The sequence below is a fragment of the Lissotriton helveticus genome, chromosome 5_1, assembly GCF_964261635.1.
Source record: "Lissotriton helveticus chromosome 5_1, aLisHel1.1, whole genome shotgun sequence".
NCBI classification, from domain to species: Eukaryota; Metazoa; Chordata; class Amphibia; order Caudata; family Salamandridae; genus Lissotriton; species Lissotriton helveticus.
In genome coordinates this window covers 1,944,797,804-1,944,820,304 of record NC_136065.1, presented here as the reverse complement: position 1 = coordinate 1,944,820,304, position 22,501 = coordinate 1,944,797,804, and the positions used below count along the sequence as shown (strand labels likewise).

The 22,501-nt window shown below is 48.3% G+C and overlaps 1 protein-coding gene across 1 annotated transcript in view; it reads left to right on the top strand.

Annotated features, from left to right (window-relative positions):
• Nucleotides 1-22,501, top strand: part of KPNB1 (karyopherin subunit beta 1) — a 197,184-nt gene that overhangs the window by 11,721 nt on the left and 162,962 nt on the right. Inside the window, exons 5-8 of the mRNA XM_078645598.1 lie at nucleotides 8,023-8,175; nucleotides 17,921-17,980; nucleotides 18,366-18,455; nucleotides 18,773-18,883. Of these exons, the coding sequence (XP_078501724.1) occupies nucleotides 8,023-8,175; nucleotides 17,921-17,980; nucleotides 18,366-18,455; nucleotides 18,773-18,883 (414 nt within the window). The remainder of the gene's footprint in view (nucleotides 1-8,022; nucleotides 8,176-17,920; nucleotides 17,981-18,365; nucleotides 18,456-18,772; nucleotides 18,884-22,501) is intronic.

Sequence of the window (22,501 nt, the reverse complement as noted above, 5' to 3'; positions counted from 1 at the left end):
CTGGTGCCGCCTGCCGAGAACAAGCATTTACAATGCATTAGGTCTCGCAGCATTAAAGTTTGAGTTACTGACATTGTAAATGACAATACTTTGCATTAATTTTTTTTTTAAAATTTGCAATTGGTATATTAACATTGTTTGTGAATGGTTAGCTGATGTGGTGGTGTCCCAGAGTGATGTGGTGGTGTTCCAGAGTGACGCGGGGCCGGTGTCCCCGAGTGATGTGGCGGTGTCCCCGAGTGACGCGGGGCCGGTGTCCCCGAGTGACGCGGGGGTATCTCGTGAGGGTGAGAGGGTTGTGAGGCTGTAAGGGCGAGGCTGTAAGGGTGAGGTTGCTGCTTTGGAGGAGGGCGTGAAAACATATGTCAATGCCCATGGTCAAAGCAATTAAGATGTAATCCACCATTCTCCCTCTCTCCTGGACCCCATTCATATTCTAATCACAGTTTTCCCTTTCCCTAAAAAACGTCAACTACTTTATAAGCTGGCCCACATTCCCCTCCCCAACACCCAGCTCTGCAGGTTGCAAGGGAGGGAGGGATGGATGGATGGACACACACACACACACACACACACACCCACACACACCCACACACCCACATACACCCACATTACAACTTTACTTTCTTAATAAATCATTGTCATTAGATCGTATTTATTAATCAAGTATAAATTCACTCACTGCTTTATCTCACACGCTCAGGAGCAGTCACACTCTGTCCCCGCGTTCTCTCCCACGCACTCGCCAATCTCTCTGACGCTTGTATTTCTCTCCCATGCACATGCATTTCACCCTCGCTCTCTCTCACACTCAAAGCTGATTCCCCTTCTATATCTCCATCACACATGCCTGCCCTCTATGGTTGCCCTTTTTTTTTGTGCACATTTGCCACTCTCCCCTCCACACTTTGTGGCAAAACTCACTCACATCCAGCCCTCTCACTCCCGCATGGAAACGCACACACTCCGTCACACATACATATAGTATTCTACAAGCAGGGCAAGTAACTTTAAAACGTGGACTACCTTGTACTTTTTCTGGTCCAGTATTTCTACTGTACGAATTTTAAAACTCACTTCCCCAGATCTCTGTACAAAATACATTTAATTAAAGCAGCACAACTGCAAGTGTTGATGGCACGCGCTCTCTGCGAAAAAAACTTTCACCTCCAGTCTCGGCAAGCCTGCAGCATAGAGGGGGTGGCAGTCACAACACATGGAAGAGTGGGGGTTTCACTGGTAAACGAGGCAAGGGTTAAAAGGATTATGGCCTCAGTTCGTCTGGGCGGGGGGCTGGAGGTAGCGATATAATTATGGGACCGGGTGGATTAGGCGGGGCGCGCCGCGCACTAGGCATCGCTGAGGAAACACAACTCTGAACTCTGTTGGTACAACTCGCAGTGTGCCCATCTGCTGAGAGCAGAGCAGCGTCACAACCCCGAGCCTGAAGCGCTACCAGAGGTGTTTGCAGTGCCCTTGCCGCCCCTCTGCTAGCCCCCAGTCACATTTCTGCTAATGACCCGCTGTTCACCCTCTGATTACAGCAATATTTATTTGTTGGTCGTGATGCGCCACTCGCTAAACATAGCACCCGTGGCAGCTTAGTCAGTCAGCACGCGCACCATGGCCCAGTTCACGTGGTTCGTTCCTTTTTTTACTTTTTTGTGACATCAATGCCGGAGACATAATTTGTATTGCGCAAACTTTACCCGAAGGTGTCAGAGCGCTTTACAATAGAACCAGTTGAATTACAAAAGGGCTTCAGAGTACAGCCAGCGAGGGCCGGCAGTCCAGGAGCAGCGGCCGCCGGCCGGGGCCTGCGCGCAGCAGCTGCCGGAGACGGCAAGCGTCCACGACCGTCACCATCATGGGGCTGTGGCGCGCGGCTGAGACGCCGTCGCTGTGAACGCGCACATCGTCGGCTCCGAGACTAAATTGGAGACTGACGCGCGCGACCAAATCCCATGCGCGCGTGGCCAGATCTTGTCTCTCCCTCTCCCATTGACAATGTTGCGCGTGTGGCCAGCTCTTGTCTCCACTCGTTGTTGGTTGAGCCGACGACTATAGTTCTCGGCGAGAACGCGCTTCGCGCGCTTCTAGCCAAAACCTAAAAATGAACTGCGCCACGGGCTTCCAACTCACAAGCACCACCGCCTACAACGTCACGTTTTGTGACGGACAAATACTTCTTCTTTGTATGGCTGCTCGGGCAGCAGTCCCAAGTTAATATTTTGGTGTTTTTTTGAGTTTCTGTTCCCCAGGCTCTTACGCTGCCCGTTTTTGATGTCCGGCTGTAGCGCCAGGAAACCATTAGTAACCGGCCACCGACAGAGAAGACCGCACCCAGGCGTCCGCGTTCACTTCCTGGTGTGCGCGAGCCCATTCCTCTGTGGCAATCATGGAAGGTGCACGCCGTAATCCAGGCCGCGGCGCCTTCAACAGCAGCTGGAGGATCGAGCTGACGAGTAGCAGGCGGGATCCCCTCAGCCGTGCAGCGAGGACTCCCAACAGAAAGCGGCGCCGGAGTTGTCCGGTGGCGAGTGTGGCGACGAGGAGCAGTTGCAGCACTTGCGGGGCGCTGTCCCCCAAACCTGCAGCGCCTGCCCGGCCTGCCCCCTCCTCAGCCTCATCCGCTGCTCATAAATGGCATCGCCGGGCCCCTGCACCCCGAGCCCCTGCAGCCTCCTGCCGCTGGCCTGCCCAGGGGCATGGCTGCAGTGAACATGATGTACAACCTCCCTGGAGCTGTGCACGTAGCCCCCCATCCGGCCTCCGGGGGCTCCATCGCACAGGTGGCACAGGCGGTGGCGGACACCGCGCTGGGGTCGGCCGTGGGGCAGCCGCAGACTCGGCCCCCTCAGCTGCCACCACGGCGGCGGCCACATCACGGTTCCGGGTGGTGAAACTGGACTCTAGCTCGGAGCCCTTCTGCAAGGGACGCCGGACTTGCACCGAGTACTACGAGCGGGAGCAGCCTGTGGAGGCCCCTCACAGGGTGGTGGAGCGTGTCAGGCAGGCAGCAGAGGAGAGGGAAAGCACCAGCGAGACTTCGGCCAGCAGCACTCTGAGCCACTATACGGAGAGCGCAGACAGTGGAGAAGGCCCCAGTCTGCAGCAGGGTTACTCGGAGCCCGGGGCTCAGAGTGCCACCTTGCCAGCACAATCGCACCCGCCTGAAGGCGGCTATGGACAGCAAAAGCCGGGCTACCAACCTCCATTGAACCCTTCACTGGTCATAGTATGGGGGCCGTGCCTTCAGTGCACCAACAACCCCCCTATTCACAGCCTGTACAGACTGCCCCAGCAGCTCCACTATGCAGCCCAGCAGCAGATTCCCTCCGCCCTCATCCCTCCGAGCCATGCCGGCTGCTCAGACTACTGTTACATGGAGCGTGGCCGATTACTTGCAGCACCCCCATAAGCTGCAGACCTCGGTAGCGCCAGGACAGCCAGGGCTCCCGGGCACAATCTTTCGGCACACATGCAATCCACAGCTGCACATATTTTCTACAAGGCGTACCTCCAGTTCCCCACCACCCCAGCTCTTATTCATTAACTCAGACTGGCACTTTATCTCCTCGTCCGCCCCACCACCATCGCCTCTGCCCCACCACCATCGCCTCTGCCCCACCACCATCGCCTCTGCCCCACCACCATCGCCTCCGCCCCACCACCATCGCCTCCGCCCCACCACCATCGCCTCCGCCCCACCACCATCGCCTCCGCCCCACCACCATCGCCTCCGCCCCACCACCATCGCCTCCGCCCCACCACCATCGCCTCCGCCCCACCACCATCGCCTCTGCCCTCTCTCCTTAGAGTGCACGCATCCCTCCTCACCCCCGGTTTCTGGAGTTCCCCTGTTCTCTACTTGTCCCCAGCCCTCTTCCCCCGTCTTCCTTCCCTCTGATCTCGCTTCTCCATACTCTTATCCTCTCTCTGCTCCCCTGGATGTATTCCTCTCCTGGTGTCGCTGCTGTTTCTTCTTCCTCTCACCCCTCTGTTCTTTGTGTGTATGGGGGGCTCTTTGTGTTTGTGTGTGGGTGGGGGGGCTCTTTGTGTTTGTGTGTGGGTGGGGGGGCTCTTTGTGTTTGTGTGTGTGTGGGGGGGCTCTTTGTGTGTGGGGGGGGGGGCTCTTTGTGTTTGTGTGTGTGGGGGGGCTCTTTGTGTGTGTGGGGGGGCTCTTTGTGTTTGTGTGTGTGGGGGGCTCTTTGTGTTTGTGTGTGTGGGGGGCTCTTTGTGTTTGTGTGTGTGGGGGGGGCTCTTTGTGTTTGTGTGTGTGGGGGGGGCTCTTTGTGTTTGTGTGTGTGGGGGGGGCTCTTTGTGTGTGTGTGTGGGGGGGCTCTTTGTGTTTGTGTGTGTGGGGGGGGCTCTTTGTGTGTGTGTGGGGGGGCTCTTTGTGTGTGTGTGTGGGGGGGGCTCTTTGTGTGTGTGTGTGGGGGGGGCTCTTTGTGTGTGTGGGGGGGGCTCTTTGTGTGTGTGGGGGGGGCTCTTTGTGTGTGTGGGGGGGGCTCTTTGTGTGTGTGTGGGGGGCTCTTTGTGTGTGTGGGGGGGGCTCTTTGTGTGTGTGGGGGGGGCTCTTTGTGTGTGTGGGGGGGGGGCTCTTTGTGTGTGTGGGGGGGGCTCTTTGTGTGTGGGGGGGGGGCTCTTTGTGTGTGGGGGGGGGCTCTTTGTGTGTGGGGGGGGGCTCTTTGTGTGTGGGGGGGCTCTTTGTGTGGGGGGGCTCTTTGTGTGTGTGGGGGGCTCTTTGTGTGTGTGGGGGGCTCTTTGTGTGTGTGGGGGGCTCTTTGTGTGTGGGGGGGGGCTCTTTGTGTGTGTGGGGGGGCTCTTTGTGTGTGTGGGGGGGCTCTTTGTGTGTGTGGGGGGGCTCTTTGTGTGTGTGGGGGGGCTCTTTGTGTGTGTGGGGGCTCTTTGTGTGTGTGGGGGGGCTCTTTGTGTGTGTGGGGGGGCTCTTTGTGTGTGTGGGGGGGGCTCTTTGTGTGTGTGTGGGGGGGGCTCTTTGTGTGTGTGTGTGGGGGGGGCTCTTTGTGTGTGTGTGTGGGGGGCACTTTGTGTGTGTGGGGGGGGCTCTGTGTGTGTGTGTGGGGGCTCTGTGTGTGTGTGTGGCGGGGGCTATGGCTGTGTGTGTGGGGGGGCTCTGTGTGGGTGTAAATGCAATAGGTCATGCATTTGCGAGCGATTAAGCTATTGGCAATGTAAATGATGCTATTTATTTATGATTTAAACAAACAAAGTCATGAGCAATGCCAATCTACCTTTAATAATGCCGAGACAATTGCATTGTAAATGCTTGTTTCTTAATTGAGCTGGAAGTCTCTACCTTATTAACACGACCCCACTACACAAGGTACTAATTTGTTTGCCTTCTGCATAATATTGAGTGGTCCTTTCGAGTGGCTAGTCCATGCACCTCTGCAAATTTGCCACACATCTTCCTTTGCTGTTCTTAAATTAGAAGTGTCTATTTCCATTTATTTGGTGTTGAGGACAGTTCCTCTCTGTTCAGTGAAGTTGCAGATTCGCCTGGGCGCTACGTTTAATTTAAAGTGGATGCATTTGGAGGTATTTCACCAGAAAGTGGTAGTCCATTTTGCTCCACAGCTCAGAGGTGAACAAGGTGGAGCGAATATCCAGGAGATCTATATGTTGTGTGACTAACATTGTGGCAGAGAAGATGGAATGGCAAGGTAATCTGTTAATCACTTAAGCACTCGTGCAAGCTGTCTTTACTGCCGTGCTTCAGCCGCCATAGTCCTTTCTGCAATGCTTTAGGCACACTGAAGCCATGGTTGTTTTTCTGTTTAAGATAAAGTTTTTCAGGTCTCCCTTCCTATAACTGTGTGACTTTTGCTACTTTACACTGGACTTGCAGCCCGCCAATTGCTTGGCCTGTTGGGTGCTCTCATTTGCTTGCTTCGATTTTGTAGTTTACATAGGCTTTCCTTCCTCTTGTTTGGCCCTCCCTTGGAGTATGCATGCATTATTGTGCCATTCCACGTCTCACGTTTTCAGACACTACTGTTTTCTTTTTGATTTTGCTCTATACAATAGTTTTTCTATGTCTCCCTCGGGTACTTCTCTCCCATCTGGTTTAATCTCCCTGCTATTGGCTGTGCTTGCCTATGCCCCGCCCTGCCCACTCTCCGTTGTATGTGCTTGGCCCGATCCTCCTGCCCATCATCTGTCAGTGTGCTTGAACCAGCCCTTCAGCCCACTCTCCATTGGCCATCTTCTCTAGTGTTTCCGCATCCTCTATCTCACCGTCCTGTTTGTTTTGGGAGTCTGGAGACTAGGCAATACGGAGGAAGCAAGAGTTTGGGAGAGGGAAACGGGTGAAGGGGGATGGGAGCACACAGCTAAAAATGTACTTTTTGTTTTAATAAGCAATTTATTAACTTTTTTTCAACATGTGCTGACAAAGCCATGGCACTTTCCTAAAACATTTTTCACTATGCTGTACAGCATGGCAACAAAATACTAGCCAAAGCCAATAGCTTTCATAGCGGACTATTAGCTTTGCCAATGCTTGTTGCATTAGTTTGATTTTCTGCTATTGACTTGAAAGCTTTCCTGACAAACCTACAGTGGGTTACAAGCTCGGAGTTAGCCTATCTGTGCGTCTGCTTGGTGTTTTGGAAAACGTATTGTTTAGACCTAGACTTTTGCCCAACCACTCCAAATTGTTTTTGCTAATGGGGTGCAAATGATCTATGATTGAAAATGGTGTATTTATGGACAGTTTCGTCATATACACAAGAATTCAATTGAAAGGATGGGATTCCTGCATAAAAGTGAAATTTCATGTGGCTGGCGCTGAAGGTCAGGTGTACCAGTTGGTCACCTTGCCTCCCATCCTTCTTTAATAGGTTGTGACTTGCAGAGCGCGCGCATTGCAAGTTATTGGGGTTTATATTGTCTGCGTTTTTGCACTACTTTGTTGGCTTGACGGTCACAGCTGTTCGCTTTCATGAGTATTCTCATTGCATGCCTTAAGACCAATAGTGTGCAAGGTGAAGTTTGATCTTGTTTTGCGATTCTGGGCAAGTCTTTTCTGGCTCACAATAGTTGATTTTGGTAGGTGAAGTGTAGTAAAACAAAAAATTTTGTGACCTGAATTACAGTGTGTAAGTGCCGTTTGTAAAAATATTTAGTTTCTCTAATGTAGGGATTATATGGTCCCTGTGAAATTAATGAAATCTGCATGGCACCAGGTTTGCTTGCCCAGGACAAACTTCAAAATTGTTGACCCCCCCGCCCCATTGGCCAGAATTTTCAAAATCCACACCACTGCGCTTGAATTTCACATTCTTACCCTCGTGCTATTCAATGCAGTTTGATTCATGCTTCTAAATAATCACTCTGTACGTTTCTTTACTTTTTGAGTAGTAGTGGTTCAAATTACACTGCACTTTTTAATGTTTTTTTTTTTTTAAGAAACATTTTTCAATGATTGGAATATGGGAAGATTTTACTCTGCCCCATAGAATACCTATAACAGGTTCTGTCTTTGGTCATTTATTTATTTATTTATTTTATTTATTCAAAGTTTTATATAGCGCGAACAAGATCCTTACAGATATCAGAGCGCTTCACAAAGACAGGGTAGGGGCAGTGGGAGTGAACAGAGATAATGGGAGCAGTATAATAGGAGCAGTATAATAGTCACTAACATGATAGGATAATAGTAACATACATAAAGCATATCGATATACACTCAGGTAAACGAGTAATATAAGGCGGTACGAGTCATTGATCTCAACACAGAGGTGTTCAGGTGCACCTTGGGTGTGTGGATGGCTTCTACCAAAGCCTTAGTGTAGAGAGAACACTGAGTGAGGGTATCAGGAGGCGCAACAAACAGTTCCTCCCTACCTTTATAGTACCAATTTCCTGGAGCACACTCTGGTTTGGTTTAGATTTGGCATTTGTAATTGCGGTTAGTGTTATGCCATCCGCTTGTCTTATGCTGTCAGCACGTGTTGTTGTTGTGCTTTACTCCAATTTAAATTTCTTTATTTACAGGATCCAGAACAACTACAGGATAAATCAAATGAGATCCTAACAGCAATCATCCAGGGCATGCGGAAGGAGGAGCCGAGCAACAATGTGAAGTTGGCTGCCACTAATGCACTTTTGAACTCTTTGGAGTTTACAAAAGCGAACTTTGACAAAGAGGTAAGCTGCTCAGGCACATACAGCAAGAATGTACTATTTACAATATTGGTACACATGAAGTGTTACTATGAAAGAATAGTGTATGCTCGAATAGCCTAACACTGTTCCTAGTGTAAACATCGGCAGTGTCTTGAGCTCCGTGCCTCTGAGTTAACGGACTACTGTAGGAAGCTGGCCCTGTATATAGGATACCTCTAAGTGGTTATATGGTGCACAGTCCAGAGATCCCCTCAGAAATGTACAGGGTTCAATGTAAACCCAAAGTGCTCTATTTGTGGTAGCGATCAGCCTTCTGCCTAACCCAGAAGAGTGTAAGACCTATATTGGCACACAGTGCGCAGTGACTAATAAATTAGAAACGACTCAAAGGAGATCCACACCAATTTTAGAAAAATAAGCTTCTTTCAAGATTCATTTTAAGACCACAATGTTAGTACGTTTTTCAGGAAAAATAGTTCATCCTTTGCTGCATAGGCAGTTATTCTTTTGAATATAATATTGTGGGCTTACCGTAGAAAACTGGGTTTTTGTTGCAATACTAACCTCTCCCCCTCTTCCCACACACTTTTTGCCTGATATTTGATTCAACTTTGACTGCAGTGTACTGGGTTCCTGCTAACCAGGTCCCCAGTATCAGTGTTTGTTCCTTAAAGACTTTTCAATAGCTACCCCAATTAGCGAAATCCACCTTCTCCAGTATTTGGGGTGTCTTTCATAGATTCACATGCCTGAATCATTCCCCGTCGTCGGAGTAGGAGTCCCACGGTATATAAAAAAGCAGTAATAAGCCATTTGTACATAGCAAATAACAGTTACAATAAACCAGGAAGTGAAGTAGCCTCAGCTACCAATGAAAAAACTTCCACATTAGTGACCATCCAAGTCATTATGTTGGACCAAACTGCAGCCAATCAGGCCACAGCTCCCACCTAGGTATTCTCCCCAGAGACCCGGGCTGTTAGATTTTTTACCGCACGTCGTGTGATAGGGAGTCTCTCTGAGCTCTGCTCAGTTTTCTTCTACTACTTTGAAATTTTGAAAGTTTCTTCTTTCCAACATGTCCACATCTAAGTCCCTGTTCAGGGCTTGTGACTCTTGTGGCAAGGCAAGGCTCTTCAAGGAAGACCCTCATTCTCTCTGCATTTACTGCTTGTATCCAGACCATCAGGCTAAGGAATGCAAGATTTGTCGCACTTTTCCAACTAAAACCCTCAGGGACAGAGAGGGTCGCCTCCTACTATGGATACAACGGAATAAGGACAAGGACTTGCCACTCTCTGAGGTAGGAAGTTTGGCCTCTATGTCTTCTATGGGATCTAGGAAGAGAATAGCTGAGGGTACAGTTACTACCCCTAAGGCTAAGGTGGCGAAACAGGCCCAGCACGCTGCTGAGGAACCTTCCACTTCTAAAGTGAAGAAAGCCTGTCAAAAATCTGTCAAACAGCCTGTCATTAAAAAGACTGTGCCTTTATTGTCACCTCAGAGGCCTACAACCAAGGCAGCACCTTCTCTGCCGGTTTCCTGTCAGACTGCCACTACAGTGACTTCTACTGTGACCTACTCCTCACCAAAACCCTCTTTGGTGGTGTCCTCGGTGTCCTCACCTACTTATGTGCATGTTCAAGTTCGTCCCATCTCGTCGACGAAGAAAATTTCACCTACCGTCGACGAGCCTCCGTCGACAAAGCCCTCCTCAGCGTCGAAAAATCCCATCCCGTCGACGAAGAAAGCCTTGCCGTCGACGGCTTCACCGTCGCCGAAGCACCCGTCGACGGACTCATCGTCGACGAGGAAGACTCCGTCGACGATCCAACCGTCGACGAAGAAGACACCGTCGACGGCCCCGTCGACGAAGTCGTCGTCGACGACGGCCTCGTCGACGAAGAAGATAACGCCGTCGACGGCCCCGTCGACGGCCCCGTCGACGAAGAAAATTGTCCCGTCGACGACGAAAGTTGTTCCGTCGACGACGACGTCGTCGACATCGAAAAATGGATCGTCGACGAGACCTCTCCAGCCACAGTCGTCGACGACGACGAGTTCGTCCCTTACAGCAAAGTCAATGCCACAGGACTTCTCGGTGGCCCAAGGGAATCCAATGACGCCAAAACTGTCAACTTGCACAGATCTTCAAGTATGGTCTGCAAAGAGCAGCACCATATCGTTGCCTTCTCCAGCCACCACTGCGGCGATTTTACAACGCCCATCACAGTCTGCATGTATGTCACCACTCACGATGCCAGACAGGCTTTTGGATTCCGACGAGGACTCTGGTGGAGACTTGTTTCCGGCGGCTACAAGTCCATCTGACTTGCTCATACACGTTAAGGAACAAGAGGAAGAGGAGCAGGTGACGCAACACACAGGGTTGGATCCTGCACCCCCGTCAGGGACACAAATGCCCATGGAATTATTTAGAAATTTGATGTCCATGTTGGATGATTATTATCAACGATTTCCGCCCTCGGAATCGGGCGAATCACACATCACTTCCCCCCCGCCTAGAGGTACTCCGCATTCAGTCCCTCCTAACAGGGAAGAATCGGTACATGCCCCATCCATGCCGGTACCATCTACTCAACCGGTGGACGACAACTCTGAAGAGGAGGCTCATGAAGAAGGAGAATTGGATGACTCTGATTCGTCGGAGTATGAAGATTATCAGGCTGACTCCCCTGCTCCAGATGAACAGCCGAAGGCTGAATCACCACCGGTGGATATTGCAAATTTCCATAGAATTATGGATAACGCTACCAAACGATTTCTCATTACCATGGAGACAAAACAGGATGATTGTTTCCTGTATGATTTCAAGAATCTCTCCCAAAGACAGAGCTGGTCGATACCGATCATAGAGTTTATTTGGAAAGAAGGTCTGAAGATCATGGCCACTCCAAACTCTTTACCTCCAGTTTTGCCACGAGTGGATAAAAAATACAGAGCGCCTGCTTCTTCACCGGCTTGCCTGATTGGACAGGCCAAGACAGACTCAGTCATTGCACAAGCAGCTCAAAAAAGGGCGAAAAACCCATCATCTCAAATCTCCACGCCTACAGATAGAGACGGAAGACGACTCGATACCATTGGCAAAAAAGTCTCCACGATTGCAGCAACCACAGTCAGTGTTGCTAATTCTATGGCGATTCTTGGCCGATACGATAGGCAAATGTGGTCTGACATTTCGCCTTATATTAAGAAACTGCCTGAACCGGACCGGTCTGAGGCGATCAAAATTCTACAAGAAGGGGAGTGTGCATCGTCAGAGATCATTGACGCCGCAGTGGATGTAGCAGCTACAGGCTTCAGACAATTGGCAGGAGCCGCAGTCCTTCGGAGAGAGGGATGGTTGAAATCTACATCTTTTAGACATGAAGTACAGTCCAAGGTCTTAAATATGCCTTATGATGGCGAGTTCCTATTCGGATCGCACGTGGATGAAGCTTTGCAGGCCATCAAAAAGGATACTGAAACTGCACGATCTTTGGGCACTCTGCAGTTTCGTAAATCTTCCTTTCGTGGCGCAAGAGGAAGGGGAAATTTCTCCAATAGGGGAGGATATTACCAACAGCGTAACTACACCACTTCTCAAAACACACAGAGGTACCAGCCATACAAGCAACAGCCTTATGGCCAAAGACGTAACTCTTACACACAGCCCCGAGGAAAACCAACATATCGTGGAAGAGATAACACCAACAAGAAGTGAAGTTCACTTCCTGCCGCCAAAGTGTCCCCGCCAAAAACAAATTGGAGGAAGAATATCCCAACATTACTCAAAATGGTCCAAGATTACTACAGACAAATGGGTGCTGGATGTGGTATCCAAGGGACACATTTTAGAATTTGTAAAAACCCCTCCAAATTCTCCTCCAAAAGGGCCGCCCCCAGCACATCTCAAGGAACTCTTCATCCAAATCAATTCCATGATTCGAAAAGGGGCAATCGAGAGAGTACCTCGACACCAGAGAGGGACAGGTTTCTACTCTCGTTTTTTCTTGATACGCAAAAAATCAGGGGAATGGCGCCCAATCCTCGATTTGCGTGCCCTGAACAAATTCATCAAAAAATTAACGTTCAGAATGTTAACACTCCAGGAGATCCTACAGTTTTTGGCAGAAGGGGACCACTTGGCAACACTCGACCTTCAGGATGCCTACTTCCACGTCCCTATCTTCCCCAGACACAGGAAGTTCCTAAGGTTCAGAGTGGCTGGCAGGGATTTCCAATTCAAGGTGCTTCCCTTTGGGCTACGTTCAGCCCCGAGAGTATTCACGAAAATGCTAGCACCCGTAGCGGCGCACCTACGATTGCAGGGAATTCAAATATACCCTTATCTGGACGATTGCCTTATCAAGGCCAATTCCTACGCCACAGCAAACGACCATGTCCAAAAATGCCTTTGCCTCTTTCAAAGCCTGGGGTTTTCAGTGAACTTCGAGAAGTCAGATCTAATTCCATCTCAAAGAAAGTCCTTCTTAGGAGCAACACTGGATTCCAAGCTCGCCCAGGTCTTCATTTCAAACGAAAGGCAGCAAAAGATCAGAACGATGGCAACCACACTCCTCAGAAAAGAGTACGTTTCTGTCCGGAGATTCAAATCTTTCCTAGGGATGATCTCTTCGTGCATCCCTCTCACTCCAAACTGTCGTCTGAGGATGAGACCATTACAAGAGGAACTCAGTCACCAATGGGTGCAGGTATCGGGGTCCTTCGAGGATCTCATTACACTGACGCCTCGAATGAAGGACACAATCCTGTGGTGGAGTCAGGCACGCAACCTACAAATCGGCTGTGCCTTCCTCGCAGAGGTCCCAAGATTCATCTTGACCACGGATGCCTCCCTAGAAGGTTGGGGCGCTCACCTTCAAGGGATGACGATCAGCGGCAAATGGGACGCTCAACAGAAGAAATGGCACATCAATCTGCTGGAGTTACGAGCCATTTTCCTCGCCCTAAAATCCTTTCTGGCAATCCTACAAGGCTCCACAGTGTTGATTCGAACAGACAACACAACGAGCATGCATTACCTGAACAAGCAGGGGGGCACAAGATCAGCCCGGTTGTCTCAACAGGCTCAAGAGATCTGGACTTGGGCTCTGGATCACGACATCAACTTGTCAGCGGTGCATGTTCCGGGAGTAGCCAATGTATTGGCAGATTCGCTGAGCAGATCCAAGAACAGCACTCACGAATGGGAACTGCATCAGCCGGCGCTGGATCGGATCTTCCAGAGATGGGGTCTCCCCGATCTGGACCTGTTTGCAACTTCTCAGAACAAGAAATGTACTCACTTTGCGAGCTGGATTCCCCACAGGGACTCTTGCGGGGACGCTCTCTCACTCAATTGGGAACGGATCTTTGCCTACGCCTTCCCGCCAATTCCACTCATACCCAAAGTCATCAAGAAAATGAGAAAGCAACCGTGTCGAATTATCCTGATTGCTCCACGGTGGCCACGACAATATTGGTTCACGCAGCTTCTCCTTCTATCAGAATGCGAGCCAATCCAACTGCCCAGAATTCCACACCTTCTAACAATCCAAGAAGGCAAGGTGTTTCATCCAGACCCTCAATCTCTGAAATTATCGGCTTGGCTCCTCAACACCACGAGTTTGCGCACTTGAACATTCCACAAGACTGTCAGGAAGTCCTGGCCAATGCTAGGGCGCCTTCCACAAACAAAACTTACAAACTGAAGTGGAAACGTTTCTGTGTTTGGTGCCAAACTATGAATTTGCATCCAATGACTGCGAAGCCAGAAGCGATATTACCCTTCTTTTTGCAGCTCGCTAAATCAGGTTTGGCGCACTCAACACTTAAAGTGTTCTTGGCCGCCATATCACGATACCGTCAGGACGGTAAGACTTCTCTATACTCCTCAAGGATAATACAACAATTCTTTAAAGGCTTATTTCGTATGTTTCCACCTGTACGCCGGCCACCTCCATCTTGGCATTTAAATATAGTCCTAGCACAGCTTCTTCGCCATCCCTTTGAGCCTATTCATAAGGTCGATCTCAAGTTCATCACTTGGAAGGTTGCATTGCTGCTGGCACTAACATCAGCCAGACGAGTGAGTGACATGCAAGCATTCACCATTAAACCACCATTCTTGCAATTCACACCTGACTCTGTGATACTACGCACCAACCCGAAGTACATGCCCAAAGTACCATCGGATTTTCATCTCAATGAGCCTGTGATACTTAAGACATTTTTTCCCAATCCGCAGTCACCAGCTGAGCGGACTTTACACACATTAGACATTAAGAGATGCCTTAAATTTTATCTTTCAAGAACAGCTGCCATCAGGAAGACGGATCAGCTATTTGTGGCATATGGCAGACCAAGACAAGGGTGTGCTGTTTCAAAACAGACTATCGCCAGGTGGGTCTCATCCACGATAGGGTTATGCCATCAACAAGCAGGTAAACCCTTACAGACCTTACCTAGAGCCCATTCTACAAGAGCAGTCTCCTCTTCAACTGCGTTATTTGCTGGTGTGCCTCTCCCGCATATTTGCAGAGCAGCAACATGGTCCAGCAGGCACACATTCACGAGGCATTACTGTCTGGATTCTTCAAGCGACACCGATGCCTCGGTGGGGAGAGCAGTCCTGCGAAATCTATTTCAGTAAGGTGAGCCTCTGGTGTTCTCTCCCACCTCCTTTCCACTCTTTACGCTTTCTTATGATGTTGCATTGCTTTCTGTTTATGCATGATAACTATGTTTTGGCGTATAAGAGCGAGATATTGTATTACTGCTAACTACTCGGATTCAGGCATGTGAATCTATGAAAGACACCCCAAATACTGGAGAAGAACAATAGTTACTTACCTGTAATCTGTGGTTCTCCAGTATTGGTGTCTTTCATAGATTCACATGCACCCACCCACCTCCCCTCAGAGTCTCACCCAGACTGTTATGATATAGCTGTATATACTCTGGTACACTCCAGTGCTACAAAAATCTGACAGCCCGGGTCTCTGGGGAGAATACCTAGGTGGGAGCTGTGGCCTGATTGGCTGCAGTTTGGTCCAACATAATGACTTGGATGGTCACTAATGTGGAAGTTTTTTCATTGGTAGCTGAGGCTACTTCACTTCCTGGTTTATTGTAACTGTTATTTGCTATGTACAAATGGCTTATTACTGCTTTTTTATATACCGTGGGACTCCTACTCCGACGACGGGGAATGATTCAGGCATGTGAATCTATGAAAGACACCAATACTGGAGAACCACAGATTACAGGTAAGTAACTATTGTTCTTCTGGTTAATATTACTCCTAAGGTGGGCTACTTTGAGGGGGGACACTATTTTTCAGAAGTAGCCATCTTTGTCATGGCATACTAGGAATTCTGGGACCGTTTTGCCCATGTCGTACGGTAAATTGTCACATAGGGGGCGTAGTGACCCCAAGGGACAGTAGCCCATTGGCTAATACCCTATACTACCTGAATTCTGTATTTCGGGATGCCCTGGGCACCAGAAAAGCTGATCCTGATGACCTAGAAAGGAAACGAGCTGCAGAAGGCTGAAAGCCCCTGACTTGGCCACAGCCCAGCTGACCGGTTTGCCATTCTCAGTCTATCGTATGCCAAAGATGACTTGTCCTGCAGCTGTGTGCCTCCAAAATCTGGGAGGACTGCCTGCCTTCAATGAAGATCAAGACCTCCCGTAGAACAGCAGTTCCTGCATCAACTCCAAAAGAAAAGACTGATTAACCCAGAACCCCAGTACACCCGAAGCGGTCACTGCGTCTGCCACCTCTGGCCAGAGTTGAAGTGGGCCACTGGTCTCAACCAGGTCTACCAGCCCTCGAGCTCAGGTCCATCGTGGTTTCACCCCTCCTAGACTACCCCCATATCGCCCGCAGGCCCCCCTCGACTGCGACTGCTCCAGTAAGGTAAATCCTGATACCTAAGGACACCTGCACCCGCCGTCCCTGGGCTTTGGAGAAGAGGACCAAAGGTGTTTTCCCCAACACTCCTTTGGACACCTTTCCACTGTGGCCAATCTCCATTGAAATACATTGTACCCGGCTGCCCTCATGCTACTGGTGGTGTACTACTGGTGGTGGTGTACTACTGCTGCTCCCTTGGAACTTGCCCACTACTCTGCATAACTCTTGGAGATTGTACATGTAAGTCACTGTTTGCAGAACCTGTTCTTACTTCCATAGGATAACATTGCAGAACTCCAATTGCATTTTCTACTTTTAAAGTGAAAATAATTTACACTTAAAAACTAGCTTACATAACTATTTTTTTCTCTGATACCTATATAAAGATGCTTGCTGTTTTTATAAATTATTATATCTTTCTTGAGTAGTGTCATCGATCATTGTATTTGCACATGTCTTGCACTCCTGTTAAGCCTAAGGCTGCTTGACCACACTACCGCCTAACAGAGCACTTTGGGATTGCATAGCAAGCCCCTGTCCACTTACACCGTGTAGAATCCAGGGGTTCCTTTGTATCAGATTTTTGAGATGGATCAGAGCCAGCTTCCTACCCTACCAAGAACATGCAGGGGCTTGCAACCGGCCCTTTGCTAACCATTGATTGACTTTACTGTCCTTTATTTGCTTGCTTTCTATTCAATGGCTTTCCTTGTTTCAGCTTGTCCAGTTTGTTTATCCTTCCCGATGAGGATAGTCTCTGTACAATTTTGTTTGGCCCATTTTTAGGCTTCCTCTGCTTGCTTTTAGGGAACTGCTTTGTTACAGGACTTGGGTGTTAGCGTCTTGCCTGTGTGCTTCTGTCCCCCCCCCCCCCACCTGCACTACTGTTTATTTTATTTAACATGCTTCTCCTTGGATTCCACTCCTGTGTTGAATGCAAGAGTCTCCTACAAAATGCCACATGTTGTGTTGCTTTTTTATTTTAAAGCCATACTGGACAGCATGGCTAAAAAACATCAGCAAAGCAATGGGTCTCGCAGTATTGCCATTTCCAATTCTTATTTCAAGCTGACAGGTGCTCTATTCAAACAGTTTAGATATTTTTTGTTTTTACACATATGTTCAAATTCTCTAAACTATTAATAAATCTTATTTGGGGGTGGATTTTAAAAACTATTATTGAACACATTAACCAAACAAAATCATAACCGCAGTCTGCATTTGCTCCACAGGCATTTAAGTTTTAAGACAAACAAAAATGTTCTGCTTTACTGTGTCAATAGGTGATACAACAGAGGTGTTATGTAGAACCTCAATTTACTTAGCTTCCTTTAAATCTCTTTCTGGTTATTAAAAGCCCAGAATTATCTTGATCATGGTCAGTCGTTCTTAGAACAAATACATTGATGCAGAGTTCCATTTTGGATTTTATAAATGGCGAGCTACATGATTTTGCCTGTGGAACCTGGTGAGAGCTCTTTAGTTGCAGGAAGTGCTAGGTGACGCAGGTTAATGGTGCAGACAATTAAAGGGCCATTAAATGCATTTGTCTGCTTTGCTAATTATCACCAGACTGATAAACCTAATAAGTAATTCCATGATGTCAAACTTGGGGGTCCTCACGCATGGGCGTAGAGTAGACAAACACTGAATTTCCAGATGTTTACCTCCACTTTCAACGCACATTTCAGAAGGGAAGCAGTCAGTCCACTTGTCCACTAGTGGTATGAGAAGTTTGGCTGCATGCACAGCTTTAGTCTGGGGAAGAGATCTGGTTATGATTATCTTGTTCAATAAATTGCGATTGGAATGTATATTCACTTTTTTCTTTCTTTACAGTCTGAAAGGCACTTCATAATGCAAGTAGTCTGTGAAGCAACCCAGTGCCCAGATACAAGAGTGAGTATAATGCAAGAAGAGTATGATGCTGGTCTTTATGGTTGCAGGAAAACTACAGGATGCAGTTTCACCTCAGGATTGTGAATGTTTGGTTTTATACAATATGGACTATGACTTCCCTTAATGTGTATAGGTGGTCAACCTTGAACAGCTTCCATTGTTTTTATTTTTCAATTGTGATCTATGTGGCAAAATATCACTCCTTCATGTTAGCTGGTGGAAATGTTTGTTGTGGAGATGACCTGTGGACTGCATTCTAGTTTGACTAATGTTAGCTGTAAGCTCCATAGGCACTGTGACTGATTTTACAAATTTTAAAGCAGTATCCCGATTTTTTTCTTCTTCTTTTTTTTCCATTGTAATCGAAGGCTTCCTTTTTGTGCAGGTTCGAGTTGCTGCTTTGCAGAATTTAGTGAAGATAATGTCCTTGTACTATCAATATATGGAAACCTACATGGGACCTGCACTCTTTGCTGTGAGTAAAGAACATTTTACTTGCTTTGAGTGATTAGGATTCTTAGTCACTTTTTGCTTCTAGGTAAATTGTTAATTTGCCATCTAATGCCAATTGGATCATGAAGAGCCTTTGCTAGCTGTTAGTAGGTATTGTAAACAGTTCAAATATTGGTGAGATTCTTTGTGTTCATTAGTCTTCAGCCTTGGATGCACTAATAGTCTTCTGTCGGTTGATATAACACAAAGTCCTGGTATCCAGTGCAAGGGATTGTTGTATGTGTGGTCAATGTATTAGCCGTCCTCTTATGTTTGAAACACATTTTTGTTTTTTGGCAGATTACTGTGGAAGCCATGAAGAGTGATATAGATGAAGTTGCCCTGCAGGGAATAGAGTTCTGGTCCAACGTGTGTGATGAAGAGATGGACCTTGCCATAGAGGCATCCGAGGTCAGTTTGATAATTGGGGAGGGTTTTGAAGAGCTTTTCATTGCTTCGTAGTTTTCTATTCTGGACCAATACATACATACACAATACATACAAATTGCATAAATAGTTGACTTGAGGACATACATATAGAGGAGTTTCTTTCAAAAGGATTACTTGTTTTATCCTGCTTAAGCTCAATTACCTCCTGTTGATCTAAAGCAGCAAGGAATTTTTGAGATTGTAATACTTGGTGTGACATCACTTCTTTAGGAGGTAGGATTCCATTCTATTTACCAGATTTGTTTGTCTTTTGCAAGAGAAGCAAGGCATTGGCAAAACCTAATTTTCAGTATTAACCAAACCTTTGTGATTATTTCTTAAATATTAGGACACAAGGTCTGTTTTTGTACTTAACCATTCTTGTATGTCAAGGATGGTGATGAAATGGGGTGTATTTTGTGTAGGGCTCCTGGTTTTATGGTACTTATTTTTTTGATATTTCAATCTGTATTAATCCATATTTTTCATTTTGTGGAAAAATGAAGCTGAAATTAGTATATTTCCATATTTAACCGGTAAATATGCATTCATGCTTGAATGCCTACTAGGTTTCAATTTTGTAAACCCCCACAGAAGATAAGAAAATATGCATATTTCAGTATCGGTGCATTGATTTATCAACTTTGTGCATATCTACTGCTGTTAAAACCTCTTTACTAGAATTACTTCCCCCTTACGTATCCATCTACACAGCAATTGGCCTGCCAGTAATGGCAGACCGTATTTAGAATTACTCAAAAAAGCAACCCAATTTCTGTATTTATCTACATTTAAAAATAAATACAGACAAGAAAATAACTGTTCTGTCTGTATTTATCTGTAAAAATCAATAAAAACGGAAAACAGGGAGCCTTAATTACATGGCGTGGTTTTGAGGGCCCTCTGCTTTTTTTTGGTCAAAACATTAGCTAAACCCTGGGTAGCTGTGGCTCCAAAGTTTTGCTTTAGCAAAGGAAGAAGTGTAACTAAAGCACTTAAACAGCACCATAACTAGTTAAAGAAAGCATGACAACGCTAACACAGTTATAAAATAGGTCTTATTTTAATGAATTTATAGATTCCAAAATGAAAGATTCACTAGTGTTCCGTAACTATAGATTTTTGAAGAAGCAATAAATCAAGACGTTTCATTCTACTGCGAACAAGCTTTGGTAAATTCAAGACACTTTTTTAGCAAAAAATTACATCAAGTGTGAATGCGGTTACTTGGAAGGAGTTAGGGCTACCGACCGTCGGGGAGCTAGTCCGAGGGACCAACCTGGTTAACTTCACAAGAAAAGCTGTCTCCGGCCCAGTTTCATTACAAATGGCCACTTTGCATTCTCTTCTATGGAGTGGTCCTGAGGCAAGGGGATGCAGGATGCTGGAAACACTCAAGGGTGCTGAAGATGTGTGGTCGACTAGGCCTTCCAGGGGCCACTGTTTGGTACTTGACCCTAGTGGGGTCACTTTGACCATGGGTCGATGGCCCTTGAAGTACTTTCGTCCAGCCACCTCTAGACTACTGGTTGCTGGCCACAACAAAAACAGCAGTTAATTTGTGTGATAATTCTCCTTTAGGGCTACCAAACGGCTCTCTGACTCTCCTGGGTCCAGTGGGTGTAACTCTTAGGGGTCAGTTCTGTCTCCTAGGCTGTGTTGCGGTGATCTGCTGTGAGAGAGTGCCATCTTTCTTGCATGGTATGCCCCCACTTTTTGCTGATGTACTTTGACTGTGTGTGTGACCTGGGCTCCTGCCAATCAGGTGCCCAGGGCCTGTGTTCCTTCCCTAAAACTGTGTTGAACTAAATCCCAATTGGCATCTCTGGCCACATGTCAGCCCCTGGTAAATGGTACCCTAGGTACCCAGGGCATTGTGACCAGAGAAGACCCCTAAGGGCTGCAGCACTTATTGTGACACCCTTAGGGGCCCTGTACCCTGACACACACACACACACACTGCCTTTGTTTAGTTCTGCACCAGGACACTCAGCCTACAAAGAGTCGACATGGCACACATCCCTGTGTGCCATGCCCACAAACACACTGCCCTGGCATACATCAGTCACCCCTCTAGCAGGGTGCACTATGCCAGTGGTGTGGACACCGGTGCATGAGCCCTGTTCCCCTACAGTACCCAGGGCCAATCCTGGGCACTAAGTGCAGTGATGCCATTGAGTATATGGTGCTGGGAGGTTGTCATTACGAACTCCACAGCACCATGATAGCTACACTGAAGACTGATATCAAACTTTTCGGCACATTGAAACCCACTCTGATGCCAGTGTGGGATTTAATGTAAAATGCACTACAGAGGGCATCTTAGAGATGCCCCCTGAAACCTAACTTACAATCCACGTCTGCTTGACCCCTGGGTAGAGAGCCCTCCGCGCTCCTGGGCCTGCAACAATGCATATCCTGGGTGAGGTGCTAGGTCTCCTCCCCCAGGATGGGCAGGGAAAGCTTCAATGGAATGCCGCCTTTGTGTGCTTCTCCAGGTCACGTGCTGTAGTCAGCAACTGGCCCCCACCAGTTCTGACCACCACTCTGGCGGGAAGACGGGTGGGAAACCCTAAGTGAGGAAAGGGGGTGTGCCAGCCTCTGCCAACCCCACCCCTCAGGTGGGAGAGGCGAGGTGAAGCACAACTCTGGGCTCCTGCCATCTTGAGTTTGGGGAGCCCTGCCCAATCAGGCTCCTGCCCCCCTCCCACAGGATAGGGGGTGTAGTCACCCCAGGACAGGGACCCATTGGTCCCTGTCCTGGTCCATTGGTACCCTACCTGTAACGCCCCTAAATTTAGTATTTAGGGGCACCCGGAAACCTTCCTTCCTCAGATCCCGTTTAGAAACAAGCAAGAAGATCAAGAAATCAGAAGACCTGCCGTGCAGCTGCTAAGAGGACGACCCAAACTGACTTGGCCCCAGCCCTACCGGCCTTTTGATACTTGAACCTGCTTCTGCGAAACTCCGGGGCCTTGCCTGGTCAGCAACCTTAAAAAACCTCAGAGGACCTGACTGCCGTGAGACGCTAACAATACTGGGATTCCCACGAGCAGTGGTTCTGCTCAAAAAGCAACACCCTGGTGCCAGTCGGGAACCGCGAATCCAGCACACTACACCCGCCAAGCCCGACCTGTGCCAGAGTGGACAAAAACCCTGAGGATGTCGTCCCCCCCCCCCCCCGGCAATTGTGACCTGAAATCCAGTGCCCAAGGACCCTCCTCGACGACCCAGACGAAGACTGCAGCCTGAACATGGGACCCTCCAACCGCGACCAGCCGAGGATAAGATTTCCCGACGAAAAGACACCCCTGCACCCGGTGCCCCACGGCCCCCTGTGCCCAACTCCTGGGTGCCTACCTATCCTCCAAGATCCCAACTTACCCCACTTAGTGTTGGTCTCTCCTGAAGAATATCCGTCCCCGAGCCTGCAGCCTTAGTTCATCTTCCAAGTTTTCCATTGAATAACATCGAGCGCCCGACGGGGGAATAGCACCCTGCACCCAGCCGTCCGAGTGCCCCTGGCAGTGCAACCTTTGTCCTAACCTACTTCCCCATTTGCCCTAAGCGAGTCACCAGGAGCCCGGCTCCCACAGCTGC